The sequence below is a fragment of the Danio rerio genome, chromosome 13, assembly GCF_049306965.1.
Source record: "Danio rerio strain Tuebingen ecotype United States chromosome 13, GRCz12tu, whole genome shotgun sequence".
NCBI lineage: Eukaryota > Metazoa > Chordata > Actinopteri > Cypriniformes > Danionidae > Danio > Danio rerio.
In genome coordinates, this window is record NC_133188.1 from 25,410,435 (window position 1) to 25,438,152 (window position 27,718).

The window sequence follows — 27,718 nt, forward strand, 5'->3', positions numbered from 1 at the left end:
CAGAAACACAGCTGATTTTCTCATTCACCCAATAACATATTAGAACCATGTCAGACTAATGTAACAGTGGCTTCCCCGTCCAACACTGACCCTCTAAGAGCTTAAATCATTATCATAAAAACACATTTAGCACAGCTAGGGACCCGTTATTGGTTTTAAAATGTGAAAATCCCCTGACAAGTTGAAGGAGATTAACCAAAGAACAAAAAGTGCAAATCTACCGCAACCCTTTTGCCCCGTGAAGTTATTTGATAACTATGTGCAATCAGCCGCTCTCTCTCCTTCTCTCTATATTTAGCCAATGAAGCATCTGCAAGAAAGATATTAGTCTCTTGATATTCCCATCAGCAAAGTGCTGTGCAGACCAAATGGGTCCCCCTTTACCCCTCACTCCCCCTTCTTACCCGGACTCTCCCTCCCCCCGTGAAGATCTGCCATCCAAGTCCCAACTGGATTTTGCACGCCTTAGGTTCTTGATCCAGCCACAGGTCAAAGGTACCCTGGAATTGGTAAACTTCTCAGCCACACGCCTTTTCCTATTTTCACTGTACCTTTGAGACCAGTTCTTGGTAAGTGGATTATGCTATATTTTTTCTGTCACTTCACTAACCGCACACACTGACACCGTTCAACTAACAGCTGCATGAAGGCAATGAAAACACGACCAGCAATAACTTCAGATACCCTAATAGTTTTGTAAGCCCAGACGATACCGTTTGCACTGATTGGAGAAATCAAGGTTGAATGATACCTGAGGTGGCTTTTTGCTTCTAGAATGTGGGAATATGCTAAACACTCCCACCCTGCCTGGTATATGATTTTATGTGGAATGCAGAGCCTGTACTGTCCAGCTGGGGGAACTTAAGACTGGTGGACCCCAGCTTGTGATTATTTTACAGGGTGGGCCATTGCACCCCCTTCGTCACACCACAACATCATCAATCTGTGGTGTCATATCAGTTTGAGGGAGATTTCCGATTTCTTCAAAGCATTAAACCACAGTGAATGTGTTTATGCTTGTATGTTTGTGACCAATCCTGAGTATCTGACAATAAAACAGACACCACGACTCGTCACTAAAAGGTCTTGCTTTAAAAATAGCCATACTGTATTGAGTTACAGTCAAGTCGTTGCAATGTTTGCCATTAACAGAGTCTTATACTAGCAGAATAATCTATATGCAGGCATATATGTGCAGGAAAGTTGGTGGAAAAAATAAATAAAATCTTCTGCTGTACCATGATTTGGACCTTCAAATGCAGATTTTAATCTGATTTGTTTGCGTAATTAGTTTAAAATGTATGTGTTGAATACTTGAGAACATATCATTGAATTAGAATAATGTAAACACTTTGTGTGTGTATTATTTTCTTCAAATTCAGCAGACCGGAGTCAGTTATGCTTACACCATATCTTAAGACATTGTCCAGATGCTTAACTATATAAGACCTTTCACTTGTTTTTTTTTTTTTTTTTAAATATTCTTGTGTGTAGGGCTAATTTTTCATCTGTCTCATCCCAAGCCTCTGTTGCTAATTTCATAATGTCATGCTTAGCTATTAATGTAGACTTGAGCAATTAATAACCGTTATTAATGCAGTTATTAAAATATAGAGAGAGACAGTGAGAGATTGACTGAGCTTGTGTGAATTACATATGCATCTGTGTGTGTCTCTACTAATAGTGAAACCACACTAGAGAGAAAAGTTATGTAGCTTTTAGCTATATAACTATTTTATTGATACAATTGTACATTTAATAAATAAAGGTTCTTAATATCACTGATGTTTCCATTAAGAACTTTTAACATCTGAAAAGCCTTTCCGTAATCACTTCCACAAAATATTTTTTATAAGGTTCGCAAGGTTCTGTAGATTTGCAAAATATTCTTCAGACTTACAAACATAACTTTTTTTAAAAGAGTTCTCTAAAAGTTTGTTTGGGCAACAAAAATAGTTTTTCTATGCATTATTCTGAAAACCCTTGTTTGGAGCCCTTGTTTTTAAGAGTGTGTATGAAAGAGATCTTTCTATGCATTATAAAACATACTTTAGAGACGAAAACCTGTTATTTTTATTTTATAGTTTAATATATTGATTTGTTTGCTCAATGAGGACGTTTACATGGACACAAATAAAACAATTTTAATACGATTAAGAAAATACTCTGAATAAGAGTCTACCATGTATACAGAAGTGTTTGATTAATTTAATATGTTTAGGGTCATAATCAAACTAAACAGAAATGGAATTATTGAAGTATTTTTATTTGTCACAGGGGGGCATAATTGAAATGTTCCTGAATGAAAGTGAAAGTGCCAAACTGCAGTTAAATTTGACAAATTAAAAATGAAACACCCTGAAATTTCATGAAACTCTGGAGGAAACGTAGATAGCGTGGTAACAATGACGTTTATCGATCTATGTGCTATAACATGTAAAACGGGATCATGAATGGAACATTCAAAAATCAACTCATGTAAACACCTTAATCATATTATTGTCTTAATCAGATTAAGGCAAATAATTCGATTACTGATGTCCTCGTAAACGTGGTCGTTGTCTGTGTAGAATTATCTGAAATTATTTAATATCGAATTGTAGAAATGCTAAGTCTGCCAGGAGTACTATAGCTACATTTTGTGGATATCATTGATAGTTTATCAGACAATAAGAATGTTCCATAATACAACATTTTTTAAGTACGGCATAAATATAATTGACCAAACACTGAAATAAAGATTGGAATATTTTTAAACCAACCTTTCTTCAATTCTGTCTGGAAACTGTCTGTAAACATTACCCTAACCAACCAAACACTGTGATGGGTTATGAGTGTATGTTAAGACTTTGCTTATCCTTGGAATCTGAGGAATGTGAGGTCATTGGTGTCTGCCCTTCTCTACAAGTCCTCAAGGACTTGCATCTCACCTAAAGTTTTTGCTTATTCAGCAGCTGTTTATCAGTCAAACTGTATTCTAATCTACTAAAAAATGTTATAAAAGCAATACTAATCAAATTTATTTATTTGATCAAATCCACTCTCACCTCTGTTTCCCCAGTCTGGAATCATGCCTCTGTCAGGAACACCAGCACCACCCAACAAGCGGAAAAAGCCCTCCAAGATCATCACTGACCTGTCACACATCGCCCAAGATGGTAAGACACAAGCAACAAACAGGGGAACAATTTGATTTATTGCCGATATTGTATTGTAGGTAGCCTATAATTGTCGCTGGAAACTAAATTACAAACAGTTCCTTCATCGTCACATAGACTACAGTACAGATGGGAAGAAAGTGGAAACGTATAGCATTACTGTGTGTTATTGTTGGTATTTTATGTGGTAAATTAGTCGTTATATATGTAATTCAAACTTACCTCACTGACCCATCGCGCTGGTAAATGATGTAACGTAATACAGTAAATAAACCCCGCCTACTTCTATTTGATTAGCCACCTCAGTCTACAGCGGGGATTTTTGTCATCCTTGTGTTGTTTAATTGAGTGGAGTTAATTAGGACAGTTTGATTAATTAAATTTTTAGTGTGGGATATGCCCTGATGCAATTTATGGTTATTATAAACTAGTGAATAATGACAGGAAATGTCTTTGATAAAGGTTTTTTTTCCATGTTTATGAAAGAAGCCTTTTAAACTGCAGCAAGGCTTATGCAATTGAATAGTAATAGTGAAATATTTTTTTTAATTTTATTCATTTTAATATTTACTAAAGTATATTCATAAAAATACATAACAAACTATTTTTATATAAATATTTATTTTGTACTTTGACTATATAAATTTCCTGGTTAGTCTTGTCCTAAGCCATTGTGTCATTCAGTCTTGTGTAGTTATGGGTGTTTTTGTTTTGCTTAGTTAAGCTACTCATTTTCTTTGCCTGTTTGGTCTACATCTGTGTGTTTTGTTGATATGCATTTGAAACTCTCACCACATATCAAAAGTTCACAACTGTTGCTGAATTGTTCAGCAGATAAGATTAATTAAATCGATCAAAAATCACTATAAAGATAACTAAAAGGAATATAATGTATTTCAAATTGATTTTGCTCTTTTAAAAAATCACATATATATTGCACAAAACCATTACTGAATTTAAAAAAAATAAATAAATAAACCCATTGGGAGACCTGACATAATACTATACAACCACAAGTCAGAAAAAGTTGACACAGGATGGAAAAGGCAAATTAATGTGTTCCTCAATATTTTTATTTTATTTATTTTTTTAAAAAAAAATTTTTTTTTTTTTAAATAAACATTCGAAACCTGGTGATGAAGTGTTTCAGGTGTAATTTTGGCTCATTGGGGAGAATGGGACAAAATTATACCTGAAATAAGTCTTAAAGTGGGCAACATTACAGGGTATTCGTTGTCGCATTTTCCTCTTCAAAATGCACCACACATTCTCTATTTGAGACAGGTCGGGACAGCAGACAGACCAATCAAGTACCTGTATCCCTGATCCTCTGCAGCCAGTACTGCGTACAGTATGTGGTCTTGTTGAAATATCCATGGGGACCCCTGGATAAAAAGAAAACATAATCTGCTGCAAAATCTCTATGTACTTTTCAGCATTAATGATGCCATCACAGAAGTACAACTGAAATACCTCCAGATTCCTTGGATTATTTAATTATGTTATGCACTGTTGAAGGTAAAATATCCAAATAAATTCCAATTTTTCTCTGAGGAACATTTTTAAAATTTTCACACGTATTTGTTGGCAAACTGACAATCCTCTGCCCATCTTTTTTGGATGCTGGTTGGTACCAAATAATAATTACAATCACCTGTTGACATCACCTGTGTCAAATCACATCTTTATTTAACCAATTTGCCTGAATACTAGCCATAAATTCCTCCTGTCCCAATGTCTGAATGACACAAAAGGATATATATTTTCAAATGAAATGAAGTTGACCAGACAAAACATGAATTATTTTGTGTTCATATTATCTGCAATGAAATACAAGTCAAGGTAAATTTGGAAATCACTACTTTCATTTTTATTTGTGTTTTCCATACTGTGCCAACTTTTTTTGATATAGGGTATATATAAAAATTATAGACAAATATAAAGGACAAATATTTTTATAGATGTGAAGTTCAAACATACGTTGCCTTAAATCAGATTTCAGACTTCTCATGTTGTGTTTTAAAAAGCTTTATTTCAAGAATAACATGTTTGGACCATTTCTATCAGTGATACTGGGGTCTGGAACTTAATAACAGTTTTTATACTTTACATCTTTTTTGCTTCATGATTAAAGAGTGTTTGTTTAGTCTTTCTGGCAGGTGAAAAGGCATCTTCTTTGGAAGATGTCATTAAAGAGATTAAATCATAGCTATCATGCTATAACACAACCCGCTCAATCGTCTGTGTCAGTCAGGTCATTCTGAAACTGTTTATTGGGAACATCATCCTCATTTCAGAGCCTGTCAGTAAGGTTTCATGCAGCTGGATTTAATATGTTTTAATGAGGAGTAATATGTCAGTGGCAACATGTATCTTGTAGTCTGCATAGATGAAATGTCAGCTGTGTCTCTGATTATTACCGGTGCACCTCATCATTATAATCATGGTACACGTACTCCACTGAAGGAACATTACATAAGGGGCTCCTGAGGAAATTAAGCCTGAGTGATATGTTCTTTTTTATGCTTTGTGAATAATGTGAAATAGATGTTATTATGAATAAAAAAAACTGTTACAGAAGAGTGGATAATTTAGTTTAGGCTATACTCTTAAAAATAAAGGTTCTGGATTGAAATTGATTGGCACTGAAGAATTGGCACTTTTTTAACATTTCCATTGAACAAAAGACACTGTGTAATGGATCAAAAGGCTAATAATATTATTAAAATGTTTCTTTGAAGAACTGGTCAGTAAAATTATCTTTGAGGGGAAAAAATTTGTTCTTCTATGGCAAGCTACAAAAGCATCTTTCAGAATCTTTATTTTAAGTTACAAACAGATTCTTACTAATTTAATTGTTGAAATGTTTTTCCTTTGGAGGGAATAGCCACTTATTTTATGTAGAAATATGCTTGCTAAGTTCCAAAGAAACGAATTGTTTATACTAACACCGTCATGAAGATTTCCAAAGTAGAGTGGGTGGTAAGATGAATAATAGTGTTATGATTACAATGCGAAAAACAGATATAGAGAGTTTCCTATGATAATGATATCTTGCACAGTTAATGTTTTAGAGAACTACAATAATATTATGATGCATTTATTACATATTATTGCTAACATGAATTTTATTTCCAAATGTAAATTAATTTATTGCAGCATTTTTGTAAAGTGCTACAAAGACTACATAGCTACATAGACAAGCATGTTTTGACTACACTTTATTTTGATCAATTTTAGACATTCTGTTGTCTATAAGTAACTCTCTCATTAGAGTAGTATTGGTAGACTGTTAGTAGGGTTAGTAGAATAAGTTATGTTTTTGGATTTTTAACCTTATAGTCAGTATATGTCTGAAGGACCATCAAAATAAACAGTTAGCAGAACAGATAAATCTGACCGTCTACTAGCATGCTAGTTGACATGTTAATGTTGCATAATGGTCAAAACAAAAAATTATTGTTTAATTAATGGCAGGTGCGGCGCTTGCTTCACAGCAAGAAGGTCGCTAGTTTGAGCCTTGGCTGGGTCAGTTGGCGTTTCTGTGTGGTGTTTGCATGTTCTCCCCGTGTTGGTGTGGGTTTCCCCCACAAGTCCAAAGACATGCGCTATAGGTGAATTGGGTGTGCTAAATTTGCTGTAGTGTATGTGTGGGAAAGAGAGTGTATGGGTGTTTCCCAGTGATGGGTTGCAGGCAGCTGGAAGGGCATCTGCTGCATAAAATATGTTCTGGATAAGTTGGCGGTTCATTCCGCTGTGGTGACCCATTATTAATAAAGTGACTAAGCCGAAAATAAAATAAATGAATGTTTAATTAAAAATGAGATATTTAAAGTATCCAGCAGACATGATTTTTTGACTCTTTCTAGAAAGTTCACAGAGACAGAAATGGCTGAAAGCATGTTATATTAATATTACAAAAGCATCATATTTTATTATTTTGAAGACTCACACTACACAAATAAATGAATACACATATACACATAAATGACAATCACCTCTTGATAAACCTAAGAAACCCTAAACTGCAGATTACCTTTAAAAAAAAGAGCTTGTTTAAAAAGAACAATAAATAAATAGTTGTTTTTTTTTCTCCAGTACAACTAAAATATTTAAATTGTTCAATAGGTAGCTATAACTAGTTAATTTACAAATGTTTCTTTCAAGAACTGTTCACTGTAAAGAACCGGTTCTATAAAGAACCCCAAATGTATGTCTTCACTGACATCACTCCAAAATAATATATTTGGAACAGTCTTGGAAAAAGTGCATGTTACTTTATGTGGCAATTAACATTTAAATCAGATAGTATGCAATAGTCAACATTTGGTCAACAGGAATAGGTGTTGTTCATTTTGTTTTTGCTTGGTGGAAAGAGTACTAAAAAAATCATACTCAAGTAAAAGTACCATTGCTTGCCCAAAAATGTAGTGTGAGTAGAGTAAAAGTACCTGTTGTAAATATTACTCAAAGTATGAGTAAAAAGTAGATCTTTCAAAAGTACTCAAGAGTAGTGAGTAGTGAGTATTACACTGTAAAAAGCTGTTACATGTAATTTGTGTATGTGTGTGGAAACGTAACATTCTGAGGTGCATTTAGTTATTGCCCAGCAGGCACACAACGTCATAAGACATTAATATTAGGTTAGATTTAGGTTGTGATGTCAGGTGACCAAAATTCAATGTCTAGACAGCGTCTAAGGACATCATTATTTTGACTTGTAATAACGACATCTAATGATGTTGATATTTGGTTGATTTTAAGTTGTGTTGAAAAGTGACCAAAACCCAACGTCGAGCCAACGTCATATTGACGTCAAATATATTTATTCATCAGGTATGGCAACTAAAATCCAACATGTGATAGACGTCGTAGTGGAAAAGATCACACAAACATCATTAGATGTTGATATTGAATTGATTTAAATTAGATGTTGATATTTAATTGATTTAAGGATGGACATTGGACTTTGACGTCGACCTGACGTTGGGTTCTGACGTCAACCTGGTTTTCATTTTCATGGTCTTCATTATGATGCGATTTGCCTTCTGTGTGATTTGATAGAACAGGAATCCCAGGACTGATTTTTCAAAAGTAGTGACTGCTGATTGAAGGAAAGTAGTGGAGTAAAAGTACAGATACATCACTAAAAATGTACTCAAGGGAAAGTTAAAGTACAGATTTTTAAAACTACTTAGTAAATTACAATTCCTAAGACAACCTACTCAATTACTGTAATTTGAGCATTTTTAATTAGTTACTTTACACCACTGGTTTTAGGACAGCTTTGTAGAAAGGGGATGATTGATTAAAGATGATGTTGACAACCGTACAGCTAGTAGGAAGTATTTCTCACAGCTGTGTCAATGTAGAATGCCAGATATGCTGTAATGTGAAGATTGCAGATTCACAGACATAGTGGAGCAAAGAACAACCCAACTTGCAGTTATTTATTTCAAACAGATATGGCGACAGAGATTCAAAAGCTCAATGCTGTAGTGTCATGGTGCCCATTGAAATGTAGTGTAACTCTTTTTTTTATTTTCTAGAGTATGAATCAGAGCCAGAGGCCTCAGAGTTTGACTTGGGGAAAAAGATCAGGGCACCCAAGGACATCATGCTAGAGGAACTGTCCCTTAATAAGAACAAAGGCTCCAAGATGTTCAAGATGAGGCAAATTCGAGTGGAGAAGTTTATCTATGAGAACAACCCTGACCTCTTCAGTAGTGAGTCTATGGTAAGGCAGGCTAGAAGTCAAAGTCCTATGCATATTTGTTCACAGATTCAAGATTATTTACATAAGATTGTCATTACTCTTAAATTAGTTCTTCTGTGTATCAGTGTTCTACCTGCATTCAGACTCTTTATATTGATCAAGGGTAATACTAAAATAATGGTCCATTAGGTAATGTTAGTTAATGTATTAACGAACATGAACAAACAATAAGTAATACATTTTTTAGGTATTAATTAATCTTTGTTATTGTTAATTAATGTTATTTACAGTAATGAAAAAATAGGACACCCCATGAAAGCCTGGATATTTTGAAAAAAAATTAATATATGGTTATTTAATCTGAATTTTAACAATACTGAAATATTAAGGTAATATAAAAACAAAGCAAATAAAAACGTATTTAAATTAAAGATTTAATTCTACAAAACGGCATATTCTAACTGAGGAAAAGGTTAGAACATCTCACATTTATTCACACTTAAAATGGCTCAAATCACAGACAGATGTACCACAACAGATGCACGTTATTAGTAAATCGTTACTCAGCATTTTGAATGACGCTTGCCATTTCTAAACCTCTGAAATTTATTTTGATGTGCTCCTGACTGTTGAAGTAAAAGTGAGCACCAAGGTTAGAGCAAAAGAGCTGTCTGAGCTGTCTTAGTCGTCGCAGCAAGTTTACACGCAAGATGCTAAAAGAGGTCTCTAAAAACCCTAAAATGTCTTCACGGGACCTACAGCAGGCTCTGGCTACTGTTGATGTGAAAGTGAATGCTTCTATAATCAGAAAGAGACTGCACAAGTTTAACTTACATGGGAGGTGTGCAAGAATAAAACCTTTGCTTTCTAAGACAAACATCAAGGCCAGACTGAAGTTTGCCAGATAGAATAATGACAAAGACCAGGGCTTCTGGAGTAATGTTCTTTGGACAGATGAGTCCAAAATTTAACCATTTGTACACCAGAACAGGCAACATATTTGGCATTTAACGACAACATTCCAGGAAAAAAAACTCATATCAACTGTAAAGCACTAAGATGGAAGTGTCATGGTTTGGGGTTGCATTGCTGCAACAAACAAGGTGCACATGCAAGAAACCCCTCAAACAGAATTCTGCATTGAAAAGTGTGCTACTCTGTCCTCAGACCGATGTCAGAGACTGGTAGATGGCTAAGAAATGTCTCACTGTAGTTATTTCAGCCAAATGGGGTTACACAAGCTATTACGGGGTAGGGTGTCCTAACTTTTTTCTTGTAAAATTACATTTACATTTTTTCAGCTAAAATTGTTTAATCACATTACCTTAATCTTTTTAAAATTGAGATTAAACAACCATATATTAAAAACCTTACAAAAACCCAGGGTTTCATAGGATGTCCTAATTTTTTCACGACTGTAAGTTAATTAATGTTAATTAATGTTAAAAAGCACAATGTTAGATTTTGATAATGCATTAGCAGTGTTGAACTATGATTAGTTAATGCTTTACAAGATTATTCATAGTTTGTTAATGTTAGCATTAACTAATTGACCAAGTGTTACCTGATCAAGTTCTTATTGCTAACACTAAATGTTTCAAACATGATCTGAATGGTGAATTGGAAGCACCTCCACTAATTATTATGTTACTTTTTGTAAAGGATAACCTCCAGAAGTTTGTGCCCAGCCTGGGGGGCCAGATGATGGATGTTGGTGGACGCCTGATTGGTGGACAGATGGCTGGGCATGCTGGTGGGGTCGGCCAAGCACCCGTGCCTCCTCCTAAACCCGGAAGCTTTGGCAAGGGAGCCGGGGGTGGGCTGCTGGCTGGTGGACTCGCTGGAGGACCTGGAGGTGTCGGAGGTGTTGGAGTGTCAGGAGGAGGAGTAGGGGGAAAGGATGGTCTGTCAGTAGATATCTCACTGAGTAAGTATAGAGAAAAGTTAGAGACTTTTTTTACACTAGCCAGATCGCCCATATATGAAACTTATAGTAATAAAAAGCATAGTTAATTAAAAATATGATATGCCTATCATTGTACTAGAAAAGCTAAGACAGGCGACACGGTGACACAGTAGGTAGTGCTGTCGCCTCACAGCAAGAAGGTCGCTGGTTCGAGCCTGGGCAGGCGTCAGTTGGCGTTTCTGTTTGGAGTTTGGATGTTCTCCCCATGTTCACGTGGGTTTCCTCCGGGTGCTCTGGTTTCCCCAACAGTCAAAAGACTTGCAGTAAGTGAATTGGGTAGGCTAAATTGTCCGTAGTGTATGTGTGTGTATGTGTGTGAATGAGTGTGTATGGGTGTTTCCCAAAGATGGTTTGCAACTGGAAGGGCATCTGCTGCGTAAAACATATGCTGGATAAGTTGCCGATTCATTACACTGTGGTGACCCTAGATTAATAAAGGGACTAAGCTGAAAATAAAATAAATGAATGAATGAACTTAGTCAACTTAAAACAGAAACCGAAAATACAGTAGTCATCATTTTAAGTGAATCAAAAATGATTTCCAAAATTGTCCTAGGACAATAATGGATGTTATTCAACAGTTTTAGGACAACTTTGATGAAAGTTGAGGATCCACTTCAAATGTTGACTACAGTAGTTTTTCTTCCATATTGTTTTATAATAATTATTGATTCATTCATTTTCTGTCTGGGAGAACATGCAAACTCCACACAGAAACACCAACTGACCCAGCCGGGGCTCAAACCAGCGACCTTCTTGCTATGAGGTGATTGTGCTACCCACTACACCACCATGCTGCCCTTTATAATAATTACTACAGCATTAAATAAAATGTTTTAATTTGATGGTGACTTTAAATAATATTTCCTTCGGCTTAGTCCCTTTATTAATCTGGCCACAGCGGATGCCCTTCCAGCTGTAACACATCACTGGGAAATACCCATACACTCGCATTCACACTACGGCCAATTTTTAGCTTATTCAATTCACCTATATTGCATGTCTTTGGACTGTGGGGCACACCAGAGCACCCAGTGGAAACCCACCGCAACACAGAAATGCCAGCTGACCTAGCCGGGGCTTGAACCAGCTGTGAGGCGACAGTGCTAAGCACTAAGCCACTATGTCACCCCAAACTAAAGAATAAGTAAAACTTAAAAAAGTAAACATAAAAGATTATGCTCACTAAATTTTTCAGAGTGGAAACAAATAAGCTATAGTAAACAGCATGACGTGTTATATAATATTTCAAATAGCATGCACAAATGATAAAAAACACTTGACAAAATTACTCAAAATTAACCTTTGATAAAGATATAAAAATTAAATCTACTTTAAAATACAATTAAAACTATGAATACAAACATTTGCCTCGAAATACCTAATTTTATTTACCCATTCAAACGTCAAACCCTTTTTTACTCAGACATTTTTTTTATACATTGAAAACCACTTGGTTTCAGTGCTACACTGTAAAACCAAAAAAGTTAATGTAACTTAAACCATTTGAGGAAACCGATTGCAACAAACTAATCCTAAAATCTAATCCAAATGAGTACTGTGAACTTAATCCTTTTGAGTAAACGAAGCAATTTGAGCACAGTAAAACCCAATAAATGAAGCGAACTCAAACCAACTGAGTACTGTAAAACCCAATAAGTTAAGGCAACTCAAACCGTTTGAGGAAACCGATTGCTAAAAGCCATTTGAGTAAAAAAAATCTATTTGAGTACTGTGAACTTACTCCATTTAAGTTGAAGTAAGGTTAAGTTTTAACGTATTACCTTCAACACTGAGTTCAGAACTAATTTCAAATGAGTAGAATTAACTTTCAGTAAATTTTAAGTTAACTACACCCATTTCATTTGATTAAGTTAACTGCTGGTTTTACAGTGTATTGATGTTTATTGTATTGTTTGTAGGAACAACATAAGAGTGAGTAAATGATGAAATTTGAATATTTTGAGAACTGTTTGACAATTTCACTGCTCTATCTACTTTTTAATCGGTTTATATTTCTCAGCTGGTGATCAAAGTTCTAAGGCTGCTTTGGACAAGGCTAAAAAGAGTGCTGAATATGTGAAAACATACATTTCCCCTTGGGAACGAGCTATGAAGGGCAACGAAGACCTTCTAGCCACAATGAAGGCTCAAATGCCATCACCCTGCACTTTCATGGAGCTGCGGAAATACAAGAGCTTCAACAGGTGCATTTCACAATCTACCTTTTCCTCTGCATATTGCATTGCACAGTCCAATAGTCTGTTTTTTTTCCCCTTGAATTGCCCAATCTCTCAATCTGTCCAGGAGTGCCATGCCTTTCGGTGGATTTGAGAAGGCGTCCCAGCTGATGACCTTCCAGCTGCCAGACATCGAGGTGGCCACCGAAGAGCCCGAGCCTGCAGTGGTTTACCAGCATGACATCAACTCAAGACCCTCCTTTAATCGTACACCTATTGGCTGGGGTGGCAGCGCTGAACCAGGCAGCATTCACATGGAGCTGGAAACTATACCATTTGATGGGGAGACTGACGATCTGTGAGCTTACAATCCTATATAAACTAATATGCCTGTCCTAATTACCCTGCATCTGTCCTTATAACCCTCATATGCACACATAGTCACAATGCAGCATCCTGTAGATCCATCAGGAGGACATATAAAATGTGAATTGTACACTTAATCTAAACCTGTACGTGAGCCTAAAATAAAGAAATTCTTATGTTTTTGTGTAGGTATCTTGTGCATAAAGCATATCAGCCTAAATTAGCATGTCAGGTGGAGACTGATGTTTTGGTTCTCTTGTTATTTTGTCAGCGTGTTGCACTTTAGAAGTGAACAAATGAGCTTGATGTGCCTTAGGCAACAATGTCCAGTTAGCACTATAGCACTGATGGACTGCTTGGCACACTGCTGTTTTCAGTCACTTAGATACAGGTAAACAGTTCTGAGAGCATAATCTGCAACCTCCCTTTAAAACAGCCTATCGTCACACTTTACCACTCATTATAGTGTCATTTACATGCGTAAATACTAATTATAGTCATGGCCATCTTGCACTTATTATAATTGTGTTGTGGAACACATCAAACAGTTGCTCTTGCTATAGTAAATTACTGTTGTTAAATTATGCACATAAATATATTCATTATATCCATGTCATCATAAACATTTATGAACATCATCAAACGTAGGGTGATCAAATAAAATCTCTAATCTCTGTCTCCAAGCTAAGCTGCTACATGCCCATTCTTTAATAAATGATCGATTGCGTATATTTTTGTTCATGGTCTTTTGTGGATTTACTGTGTTTTGGGGTCTATAATTAAATTGGTAGGGAGAAAGTGGGTCATACTGTAAGTGTATTTGCAGGAATTTTATAGCACGAATACTAACTACAGCCAGCAGGTTGTGTGCAATATTTCATAAGGACTTTCATCAGAATCTGAATCTGCTTTCTTGCCAAGTGTACCTGCACACACAAGGAATTCTTCTTGGTAATGAATGTTGATGCAAATAAATATACAAGATGAAATAAAAATGAGCTATAAAAACGAACAGTATAAAACAGTATGAAAATATGTTTTTTTTTTTTTTAAAACAGCATTTAAAAATGCTTAAATAATATATTTGAAGATTACATACATATTTAAAGTATGTATAATAATCAACTCTTTTTTCCAGATATCACATATCTCTGGTTGTTGAATTCTTAAAATGAATTCTCTTTAATTAAATATAGAACCCCAAAATAACCCAAAATACGAGCTCTCAGTGTGATTTTGTTTGGGCAAAGTACCAATGTGTCAACTATGAAATTACTTTCCTGTTCATTTTCAATGCTGTCATTTCCAGCCACGAGCAAAACAAGTATGACTAATATTTTCAGGACCATTTTTGTCAGATGTTGAAAGGTTTTCTTTACTCTTAAAAATAAAGGTGACAGGAAGTACCAAAGAATGTGGTACAATGAGGTGCAACCCCAAATCAGAAAAGCAAAGGAGAGTATGGAAAATACAAATAAAAAAAGAAAGTAGTTATTTCCAAATTACTTTGACTTGTATTTCATTGCAGACAATATGAACACAAAATTATTCATGTTTTGTTTGGTCAACTTCATTTCATTTGTAAATATACATCCTTTCTGGTCATTCAGACCTGCAACGCATTCCAAAAAAGTTGTTAGAGGAGCAGTTTAGAGCTAGTAATCAGGTAAATTGGTTAAATAATTATATGATTTAAAACAGGTGATGTCAACAGGTGATTGTAATTATGGTTTGGTAAAAAAGCAGCATTCAAAAAGGTCTAGTCCTCTCTAGGAAAAAAGATGGGCAGAGGATCACCAGTTTGCCAACAAATATGTGAGAAGATTATTGAAATGTTTAAAAACAATGTTCCTTGAAAGATAAAAAGACATTTGGATGTTTTACCCTAAACAGTACATTACATTATTAATAGATCCAAGGAATCTGGAGGAATGTCAGTGCGTAAAGGACAAAGGCAAAAGCCTTCTTTAATTCCCTGCGTCAAGAACCGTCATTTGTTCATCTTTACATCCACAAATGCCAGTTAAAACTATACTGTACCAAAAGGAAGCCCTATGTTAACAGTGTCCAGAATCACTGTCGACTTGTCTGGGCTCTAAGGCATCTGGGATGGACTATCACACAGTGGAAACATGTACTGTGGTAAGATGAATTAGTATTTCAGGTCATTTTTGGGAGAAATGAATGCTGTCTGGATCGAATAAGAAAAGGATCAATTAGACTGTTACCAGCAACAAGTCCAAAAGCCAGGGTCTGTCATGGCATGGGGTTGTGTCAGTGTCACTTCTGTGATTAAATCATTAATGGAGCACAATATGCTGCTTTCTTTTCTAAGGACCCCAATGCATATTGCAACAATACAATGCAAAACCACATTCGTCACACATTACAAAGTCCTGGCTACAGAGGAAGAGGATTCAGGTACTTGACTGGCCTGTCTGCAGTCCCGACCTGTCTCCAATAGAGAATGTGTGGTGCATTTTGAAGCACAAAATGTGACAACGAAGACCCTGTACTGTAGACTTTAAGACTTGTTTGCAGAAAAAATGGGACAAAATTATACCTGAAAGTTGAAACACCTCATCACTTGGTGTCTCCAGCCCCTAAATGTCTTTTTAAGTGTTGTGAAAAAATGGCAAAAAGTGGTAAATGCTTTACTGTTACAACTTTTTTTAAATGTGTTGCAGGAACAAAAATTTAAATTTATGTGATTATTTTGGGAGAAAAAACAAAAAAATCTTGAACTCATGAAATAATGTTTGTTGTATTGCCTGCAATGATACAAGTTAGAGTAAATTCAGAAATCCCTCCTTTCTTTTTTTTATTTTTTATTTGCGTTTACCACACTGTGCAATTTTTTTTTTCTTATTTAGGGTTGTAGAAACTTTTTGATTCCCAGAAGAACCTTTAAATGGAATGTTCTTCAGAGAACCATTTTTCGGGGTAATAATTTTTGAATAATATGAAGAACCATTTTCCACTTTAAAGAACCTTATGTGGAATGAAAATATTGCAGAAATAATAAAGGTTCTTCACTGAATAATCAATGCCAATATAGATTCTTTACTTCTAAGGGTGTTACAAAGTAATAAGAATGTTTTTATTTGATTTATATAAAAAGTGTGCGAAAAAAAGTCATTGGGGTCCTGTCTGCAAACATTTATATTAGTAGCCTATTTTCTCATGATTTTTAACATAAGTAAATGTTTTTCAGAATTTGACAACATACTTCTTGAGAGAGTTAAATGTAATAATGACAGCATTAATATATATTTGTAAATGCACACGTTAAATAAGACCTTAAGGTTTTAGATTCCCATCCCCTTTCTGAACCAAATCCAAATCGCACTCCGTTGACACCTGAGACGCCAAGCATCGCGAGAGTTGGTTGCCTTGGCTGCAGCACACAGTGACGCTGAGGGATGTTTAAGGTTTAGCTTCAGAAAATAAGAGATTTTCCCTGCCCATCAGCCAGGAGGAGGATGCACTCTACAAGGTAAGCAAACCACCTTTCACCATTTTATCGAAGCGAGCAATGTCGGCTCCTCCGAGGCGAAAAAGCCTGGAGAAGACGTTTCGCTGTCTGAGTTGGGAAGTTAAGACGTAGCTGCTCTTCCACAGGCATGTGCTGATCTAGTAAACAAACAGAGGGATGCATCACTGTCAGAACGGGATGCGTTCAGTCGTTTACGCAGCACGGCGTATTTCGGACTGCCCTTTCTTCATTTACTGCGCTTCTCCGAGAGGGTTGTGTTGTAATCTAGGCATATGCGAAGGAGACGCGACATCTCACAAGCTGTAATGTGCTGACGAAGCTGTGCACACTATACGCTGTGGCAAACACAACGCTGCGCATCTAGAAGTTCGCCACGTAGTAGAATAAACCACATGGCTGAGGCTCGATGCATGCGTCAGTTCTGTCATATATGACAAAGCACGCATGCATTTTAGGGTTTTTATTTTTGTGGCGATTTCATGCAGCCTGCACTGCAGGATAGAAAAGGGGTACGTCGTATATTTGATGGTGATTTATCATGTCAACGTCTCTTGCGTATTAACTAACGCGTGCTTTTCACCATTTGCGGTGACGTATTGCTTTCTCATCTTTTCAATACACTTGATTGTCCTCTAGCCGCCAATGTCATCTGGTGGCGTTTCAGGGGCTTTGCAGGTGAGAAGCGCAGAGAGTGATGTGTGGGTCATTCAGGTGTTCTTTAGTGTCTGTCTGTCTGTCTGTCATAAAGATAGATGCACTTTCAGAAATAAAGCTGCCACTGGGGTTGCATCTTTTCAAAAGGTACATGCTAGTACACAAAGGATCCATATTGATACCATAAAGGAACATTAGAACCTAAAGTGTACATATTTATTTATTCTTTAAAAGTACAAAAGTGTATCGTTTGAAAAAGTACCACCTCAGTGATATGTTTTTTTTTCTGAGATTTATTTATAAAGATTTAGAAATCTTCAAGAACTATTACATGTCAAATAAATAAATAGCTTTTTTGTCGTGGAGATATCTTTAATATGTAAGGCATGTTTAAAATTAAGACATCTTTAAACTCTTAGTCAAATTAATAAAATAAATAAATAAAGTAAGACTAGCTAAATGCACTAGTTTTTAAAGAAATAAAGTGGAGTTTATTAAAAATTTAATCCTGTTTGTAAAAGTTTCCAAATTGTTATTGATGGCATGATTTTAGGTAATTTGACATGGTTTGGATTACTTAAATTTATCTGAATTAAAATGCAGTCCATAAAGATTTAAATAAATAATGATGTTAATAAAAGGTTTGAAAAAAGTAAAACAGTATTTGCAGTGTGTGTTGTGGGATCTATCTATCTATCTATCTATCTATCTATCTATCTATCTATCTATCTATCTATCTATCTATCTATCTGTCTGTCTGTCTGTCTGTCTGTCTGTCTGTCTGTCTGTCTGTCTGTCTGTCTGTCTGTCTGTCTGTCTGTCTGTCTGTCTGTCTGTCTGTCTGTCTGTCTGTCTGTCTGTCTGTCTACAAAGTACTTAATTTTAGTTTGGTCTAAAGACATATTGAGATCTGTTTATTTCTGTCAGTGAAAATGTCAAGATCATAAATTCATAATAGCATTCATAAACCGAGTTGTTTTTCTTTCTAAAATAAACAGAGTGATTGGACCTTAATGAGATGGATCACTGATGTGTGCAAAAAAATCAGTTTTCAGTGTGACGGTGTGTTACATAAACAAGGTGACGCCATGTCTATTAAAACAGGGAAAAGGAATGATCAAAATAGACACCCCACCATCCAAACCTTCTCTTTATGCTGTCTCGTCACCCCCTCTTTAACAATCGCTCTGTGAAAAGTAAATAAGAGCCCTGGCATGCATGCGAAAGAAGGCTACTGATTGTTATGTAAAATTTAGAAATGAATAAATTAACATACTGATGGTCAGTCCTCGCGGGCCTGCGCTCTGCTGTATTCATCAGCAGACAGAGCCTTCGCTCGGGCTAATTGGTTGGGGGGTGTATGGGATTCCTGTAAATTTCACAACATGCTTTTAAGGGCTTACGATAGGAAGGGACAGAAAAGCCCTTGAGGGTAACTTTTATTAAACTTCTCAAGGTAGAGGAGCATTTGAGCTGAGAGGGTGACATTCATGTGTAAATCAAAACTCTGTCTTCATTTGATATGAGCCAAGGTCTTTTCCTTGTGAGAGCAGTTTTCCTGCTTCGCAGAGTCTCCAGTTTAGAGTCTGGCTGCAGAAATGCACTCTCAGCTCACATGCGCTGCTCTTTGGGTGATGTTGAATGCACTCTTTGGAGAAGACACACAAACAAGCTGTAGTTTGTCAATGCTGAACACAATTGAACAGCAGATTGTCGTTTAAATGCATAAAGCTTCTCCTGCTTTGTAGTCTCTTATAGGGCTGGGGAATAAAACGGTATGGTTATTTATTGACGGATGGTACACCCTTGTCAATATCAATAAAAAAAAACAGTTTGGCATGTGCAATATGTATTTGAACAATGATGGCTTGTTCCTTTAATTGAAAGCTCAGATTTGATTATCATAATTTGTATTGTGGCATTTCTGTGTGGAGTTTGCATGTTCTCCCTGTGCTACGTTGGGTTTCCTCCAGGTGCTCCGGTTTCCCCTACGAGTCCAAAGACATGTGGTATAGGTGAATTGGGCATGCTAAAATTGACCGCATGTGTGAGTGAGTTTTTATGGATGTTTCCCAGTGATGGGTTGCAGCTGGAGGGGGATCCGCTGTGTAAAACATGTGCTGGATAGGTAGGCGGTTCATTGCGCTGTGGCGACCCCAGATTAATAAAGGGACTAAGCTGAAATAAAATGAATAAATTTGAATTTGTTTTGTTTGAGGCTTACTGTTTTATTATTATTGATGCCTTACAGATGTTGATCTACCTTAAAGTTTGCATTCCATTGCACACTCTTTGTAATGTTTTATGTATCTCTAAGTAAAGAGTCTCTTTTACACTTATGTTAATTTTATTATAAACATAAAAACAATATACATTTGTTTAGTTTTTTTGGGACTATTAAAACAATTTGTCGTAGTAGTGTTGGTTAAATAAAAAATAAAAAAATTACTGGACCTTATTTCTAAATGGATTGTTTAAAATTATTCATTATCATACAATAATGAATGATATGAAAAGTAAGATAATTTATGATAATAATTTATCATTTGTGCTTATTTATTTTGCTATATTGTCCAGCCCTAGTCAAGTACATATTAAATGAAACTAATAATTATTCTTTTTATGAAATGAATGAAATTAAATGTACTTTATTGTTCCGGATGGGGAAATTTGTTATGGACTCAATAGGTAGTATTTCAAAAAATTACATATCGACTAATCATACACATATATAAATGCCTAAAATGTATAACTTGTGTAAGAATATTCTTAAAGGTAAAACATGTTTTAATAGAATTTATATTTTTAAATAATATTATAAAATGTTTTGATAAAAAACAACTTTTGTAAGCTGTTTGGACAGAACTGTCTGTATGTGTTCCCCTTATTCCCCTCGCACAAGCAGGTGCAGCCATGTGAATCTATTTGGCTCGAGACTTCCAGTCTCGTTCACTTCCATTTATTTTTAGATGTTAAAAACGGATCTCTTTGTTGCTTGATGTTGCAAACTGATATTGAATTATTATATTATTGTATTTCGTCTGTGAAGTCATGCAAACACTTGTTTGTTGAACAAGTAATTTGACCATTTTTTGTCGTTCATTATTCCTAGTCATTTTTCCCATAGGCAACTGAATCGAAAATTCCAAAACATGAGCGCATCACTTCGGCATTGAATAATAAGGTCAATAGTGTGTCCGCAGTCATATTGGAGTGATATAAACACAACAAGGGGCAGCACGGGGATGCAGTGGGTAGCACAATCACCTCACAGCAAGAAGGTTGCTGGTTCCAGCCTCGGCTGAGTCAGTTGGCATTTCTGTGTGAAGTTTGCATGTTCTCCCCGTGTTTGAGTTTGTTTCCTCTGGGTGCTCTGGTTTCCCCCACAGTCCAAAGACATGCAGTACAGGTGAATTAGATAAGCTAAATTTTCCATAGTGTATGAGTGTGAATGAGTGTGTATGGATGTTTCCCAGTGATGGGTTGCAGCTGGAAGGGCATCCGCAGCAAAAAACATACGCTGGATATGATGGCGGTTCATTCCGCTGTGGCAAACCCAGATTAATAAAGGGCCTAAGACAAAAAGATTATGAATGAATGAATGAATGAAACAAGTCTCTTCCTAAATTTGTTGATGTTAAAATAGGACCCAAATCCGAGTTATTGAGGCCTACAGCAACGTGACATAAGAGTGCAGTTTAGCCCACCCATTAAATTGTTTGACAGGTGCCATGTTTCTATGATAACATGTATACACGTCTACAGAACTTTTTTTTTTTTTTGCAAATAAACTGGGATATCTGTTCCAACTCTCTATGATTTTTATATGTTTTATTAGTTTAAAACATTTTTAAATTTTAACAGCTATAATCACCACGGCCGCATGCTGTCAGTTAATGCTTATATGTATGTGTGGGTATGTACTGCAAATGGCATTTGTGTGTGACTCATCATTTCAGAAAGGCTTGAATAAACTCCACCACAATTACATGAAATAAACTTACTTGGTATTTTTTTTTTACTAAGGAGCTGTATTTCAGCTTTATCCAAGTCTGTCTCTGTCACTGTGCTGTTTATCTGTTATAAAGCATGATGATGAGCAGACAACCACATGGGAACGGGTGGTGGGGAGAAGCAGCTCATTTGCATTTAAAGACACAGGCTACAAAAACAGCTACATTGTATTTAGACACCAGACACCATCTGATGGGTATTTTAAGCTGAAACTTTACAGACACATTCTGAAGACACCAAAGGCTTATATTACATCTTGTAAAAGGGGTAAAATAGGTGTTCTGAAATTTTTCAAAAGGTGATCATATAAGACCTTTTATCATTTGTGTTGTTTTTGATTAATGCTTATTTAGTAAGAAACTGTTATGATTTTAAATTATATAATGAATATTTATCAGTAATGTTACCATGAATATAGCCAATGCTGCTGCTATTTTAAAAAACAAATAAACAAACAAACACAGATATATAGAGGTGAAAATATTGCTAATCAGTATTCAACAATAGTCTGATTGACACTGGAATAAAATATTTTTAATAACTGTTCCACTTGCATCAGGGAATTCTATAAATCCTTCTGGAGGATAAGAGTTCATTACTTGGACAGATGAAATGGGTTACTCCAACACAATCTCATGGCAATTCATACATTTTTAGTGGCTGATTCGTATGAATTCATACAGTATAATCCGTACAATTTGCTTATCCATCAATGACAGTTGGGTTTAGTGGCAGGGTTGGGTGCCGTGCCTCCTTTTTAAAATTTTCATTTTCACGTACATTTTTATATGATTGAACTCATATGAATTTCATATGATTTTGCCTAAACAATGGTGCAATAAACAAAAAAAATGACTGATAATTTTTTTACTATGGCGTATAGAAGACCCACAACAGTTTATATTAGAGATTTATGTTTCTTTACATCCTCATTAGCCATTACTGACATAGTGGCTACTCTTCCTGGGGCTCAACAATTGAAATAACAAATTTACATGAAGTTTACAAAAATGTACAGTAAACCACAACAACAGACACTAATACCACAACCAAATAAAGACAAATTTACATTAAACCATAACTGTGAAAACTAATACAATAAAACATATAAATATTATATACATTTGTTTAAGACATTAAAAGTATCAACTAACTAAATATATGACATTATAATAACAAATGGTGATGTGCATCTTTAGGACTAGAATCACTTAATAAAATACTATATTAAAGCATTACAGCGCAACACCAAAATACCGATCAATTGTCATTTTGTCAAATCTTTACTTTGCTATTATCCTTCAAACCACCAGGATGCGCCCATTTGGCAGCTAAAACGTTCTATCTGCGTTCTGAATGATTTTAAGATAATGAGCTTTAAAGTTTTTGCATTCCATAGCAAACGTGTGTGTAACATTTATTTATTTTTTTATAAAAAGTCTTAAAATGTAAACAACTTGTAAAAAAAAACATCCCATAATTTAAATAAGTTGTCATTTAATAAGAATATGTCAATAACTAAATTTTGACAAAAATATCAGATAGAACCTTAATAATTCCTTACATTTTGTATAGCTCTTTTCTGGGCACTCAAAGCGCTTTACACATTGGGGAGAATCTCCTCATCCACCACCAGTGTGCAGCATCCACCTGGATGACACGACTGCAGCCATTTTGCGCCAGACCGCACACCACACACCGCATGTCCACAAAACTTTTTTTTTTTTTTTAAACTGTTATATCTGTTCCAACCCTCTATGATTTGTATATGTTTTATAAGTTTAAAACTTTTTTTAAAATAGAGCATGAATGTTTGTAAGACAGTAAAATCGCTAACTAAATCTTTACTGCTATAATCACTACGGCCGCATACTGTCAGTTAACGCTATTATGTATGTATGTATTTGTGTGTGTGTGTACTGCAAATGACATTTCAGTAAGGCTTGAATAAACTCCACCACAATTACATGAAATAAACTTACTTGGTATTTTTTAGCTGATTGGTGGAGTGGAGACAGAGTGATGAAGCAAATTATGATATGGGGAGGGTTAGGAGGCCATGATGGACAGAGGCCCGTGGCCAGTGGGCACTGCCTCTTTGAACTTTTACCTTCTGGTTGATGCTACAGAGCACTGCGCACCAGAACAGCTCGACACAGAAACAGTTTCTTCCCTCAGGCAATCCATCTCATAAACCCTTGATAATAATAATTGTGGAACCAACAACACTACTTGCCATACACTTTTATACACATATACACTTATTTAACAACACACTTTACATGCCAATTTGCACATAAGAGCTGCACATATAACATTATAGTAATATAGCTCTACATACACTTGTCTATTTGTATATTTGCATTCACTACTTACTGCTTTTTTATATTCATTTATTATCTGTTTTTTTGTCCTGTCTCTGTAATTCTGTTGCACTGTAGAAACTCCGTCATGAAAACAAATTCCTTGTATGTGCGAACATACCTGGCAATAAAGCTCTGTCTGATTGTGATTATTTATAGATGAATGAAAAAGAGGCTTTTTTTTGTCAAATATAACAACATAGATTTTTTTTAGAATGATCTTTGGAATGTGGTGGAACGGGAGATCTGCATCATGGATGTGCAGCTGACAAATCTTTAACAACTGCGTCATGCTGTCATGTCGATAGAGACCAAAATCTCTGAGGAATCTTTCCAGTACCTTGTTTAATCTATGCCACAAAGGATTAAGGCAGTTCTGAAGGCAAAAGGGGGTCTAACCCAGTACTAATAGGTTATAAAGTACCTAATAAAGTGAGTGTACGTTTCACACTTAACAATATTTATTGTAATGATAGTAAAAAATATCAAACCAACAAGTGTGGTTTAACGGTCCAAATATGATTGGTGCCACTGCTTCTTTATCAGTTGATAGCAAAGGATTTGAGTTTTGTCCAGATTGCCTTTAACTGTATTTGTAGAAATGCTTTTAGACAGAAAAATGGAGAAAGAGTGCTTTCAGAGGTCTAGCTCACTTTTTGAGTGCTGCTCACACACGCGCACCTTCCTGTTTCTCATTAAGTTCTGTCTGCTGGCCTGCAGCTGATAGTAACATGTAACCCGTGTGACTGTCTGGATCTTTCATTATGTAACAGCTTTTGGTTTTACTTTACACTTGATCTTTTAAATAACTTTAAACCTGCAGCGTTCTTTTAGTAAAAATGGATAGAGTGAATATGAATGCTTACTTAACCATGCTTGAATGCTGTTTTATTAAAAGATCAACCCTGTGGCATTCATTTTCAAATAGCACGCGCAGACTGTGAAAACAAAACAGATTGCAGCAGTATAAATTCAAGTTTTGTTATGTTTTAAATTATAATGTAATAGATGTACTGATGTACTATTATGTGTCTGTGAAGATCAAGCAGCAACCTCCCTCTCTTCCTCATGAAGCTAATATGGAAGTAACTGAAACTGCAATTCATTGAAATTCCGCTAATCCTGGCAAATTTCTATTAAGCCCACTGTTAAAATGACCAACTTTACAGCAGGAAAAAAAGGTGTTTACAGCCCGGTACAAAGAATAATTTTGGTTTATATAGCTAATATTACCCTTCATGACATCTGTTTCCTTTATATTAGGTTATATTAAGTCTGCATAATTAAGGGTGTGGCCACTTGAGTGACAGCTAGGTCTCGCTGGTCGCCCTCACTTCACCTCAGCTGATTCCGGCTGATTAGCCGCTGAACTCATCATATTTTTGTGTTGTTTTATGTGGCTTTTCACACTCAGTTGCTTTTTGGAATAATTTCCTACAATTATCAGTTGATATTGCTTGCACTTTATTGTGCTCACAAACCATTCACGTGGCCTCTGTTTCCCATGTGAGTGAAATTATATACTTGTATTGCATATCTATAAATGTATTTGTTTTATTAATAATTTATCATTTATGTTTTTCTTTAGACCTGTAATGCACTGCAGAATCTGAAAGATTGATTAGCTGTAGGCTCTAGAACAGTCATCTGAAACATTGTCATACAGTGTTATGCCTGGGTTTTATCTGAAGTGTTTGAAAGTAATTCGCATTTTTCTCCTGTAGAAAATGTTGTAAGAACAATGCTTAGAGGCTCAATGTATTTCAACAGTGGTTTTAAAAGTCTAAACACTTTGTTGATATAGTATACAACCAAGCACATGGGGTCAGAAAACAAACGAGTCATAGGTAATAAAGTATTAAGCATTTCTCGAAAAGAAAAGTCTGTGTAAGCAAAATACTAGCAGGCATCTTTAGCTCTACTCACGCTCCGCCTCTTTGCCCTTGTTTGGTGTCCCCCGGTTGGTGCGATGATGCGCAAACAAAATAGTGATGGTTGACCACACCTACTTGTAGCTTCTTTTGCATTCTTCAGAAACCGGTGACATCACGGATTCTACGTCCATATCTTTTACAGTGTATGGTGAAGATACCAACTACAAATACTGAATTGTATTGTAAATTGAATCGTTTCCAAAATGTTTGGTTTTAAAACTTTTTTTTATTTTTATTAAATGGCTAAAATGCATTCAGAGTTTTCATTTTATTTATTTGAATTAAATGTCAAGTAAATGCTTCCTAATATCCTAATTTGGTACACAAGAAATGAAAAGTTCACTTGCAAGAAACAGATAACACAATTTTTATGACATTTTATTATTATTAATCGTTTTGCAAATGACTTTTCAATGCTAGTCTTATTTGTATTCACTTTATAACATAGTTTAGTTAATAAAATTCTAAATCTTATTCAGTAATCGTTATTAAATATTTATTATAATTAGATTGTATTATGTTTCTTTATTTGTGTTTTTATGTACTATTGTGCATATGTTTATATGAACAAAATGTGTATTTATTTTATTATTAAATAATAGATTCTCTGTGCTTTTTCTCCAAACATTTCCACGCACCCGGAATAATCTCTAGTTTGCAAACTCCTGCCTTGTATTTGCATGACAACACTTGCAGCAATAATTTTAGTGCACAGTACTACTGAGAATTACATATGATCCTCCCACAAATGTCAGGGTGTAAACATTTCAGCTGATTGCTTCCCCTGTAAACTCATTTCCTATAATTACTGCATTTCGTTTTTATAGCTACTTCCTAAAATGACTTTAGCTCAGTCACTGTTAAAACCTGTTGGATATTAAGTGACCTTAGAAGACTGGTGTCAAAACACAAGAGACTTCAACGTTTTCTCTCTCAGACATAATTAAGGGAGGCCCTGCGATTTTAATCTGCTGGCTGGTTTATTTAATGCCTCATTGTGGGGTGCATATGAACTATTTGCTGTTCCCATAGAAAAGATCCACAGTAGCTTTAACAAATAATTGGATTTAGAGGCACCGAACTGAATATTAATTGAAGCTGACAGTGCATTTGACATACAGGGTCATTACACACACTGTGTTTAAGCCCTGACATGACCTCCTATAGGTCGCTGAGGGAACTTGTGATGTTTACCAGGCATAATCTTGATGTCAGGAGGTAAAAAGACTCAATTTATTAGAAAAACTGTTTGACCTTGTTCCTAATAAGAGCCTGTGAGTCACTGAATAGGATTTCTTATTTCTTTTTTACTCCCTCCTATTCTTTCTCTCCCTCTCCCTCCCATCTGTTTCTGCTTAAATATCTCTGTGTATTATTGAAAAAGCTTGAGTCACGGACATTCCTTGAAAACCATGAAATTTCTTAGCAGCCATGAATATTTGGAGTTGTGGGCTGCCGTAAAGGAAGTCTACACTCTGAATGCCTAAACCACCCAAAAATGAGGGAGTCACAGAGACCTTACTTATCTAAAGCTACTGTACTCTCTTGCTGATGCGAAAAGAACAGCATAACCCAAATGATTTTGACCCAGACAGGCTTTAAATGAAGAACACAATATCTACATTCTTATCTCAGGCATAATAATTTCATGGTTGAGGCCACTGTGTTTATAGATGATAAAGAATCGAGACGCTTTAGCGGCCAATTTTCAAGTGTGGAATCATGCTGAGTGGAAGAAATTCTGAGAAAGGCGCCTAATTTGGAGCACCAAACTATTTTTAACCCTCCCCCAGAATTCCCATGGGAGCTCAGCACACATTTGTGAATGGCTTCTTGCGTGTGCCAGTGGCACTGTGTGTGTACTACTGACC

At 35.6% G+C, this 27,718-nt stretch overlaps 2 protein-coding genes across 11 annotated transcripts in view; both read left to right on the top strand.

The window, feature by feature from the left end:
- Positions 1–508: 508 nt before the first annotated feature.
- Positions 509–14,115, top strand: myoz1a (myozenin 1a). The gene is given in 6 exon segments (NM_205678.1): positions 509–569; positions 3,062–3,158; positions 8,708–8,895; positions 10,537–10,801; positions 12,864–13,047; positions 13,148–14,115. Coding segments are annotated over 5 exon segments (960 nt in total). The 5' UTR covers positions 509–569; positions 3,062–3,070; the 3' UTR covers positions 13,383–14,115.
- Positions 14,116–16,756: 2,641 nt separating this feature from the next.
- usp54a (ubiquitin specific peptidase 54a) overlaps positions 16,757–27,718 on the top strand; it is an 86,164-nt gene continuing 75,202 nt past the window's right edge. For 9 of the 10 annotated variants that reach the window (XR_012388624.1, XR_012388626.1, XR_012388625.1 and 6 more), the window contains exon 1: positions 16,757–16,882. The gene's annotated coding sequence lies outside the window, so the exon portion shown is untranslated. 10 annotated transcript variants of the gene reach the window in all.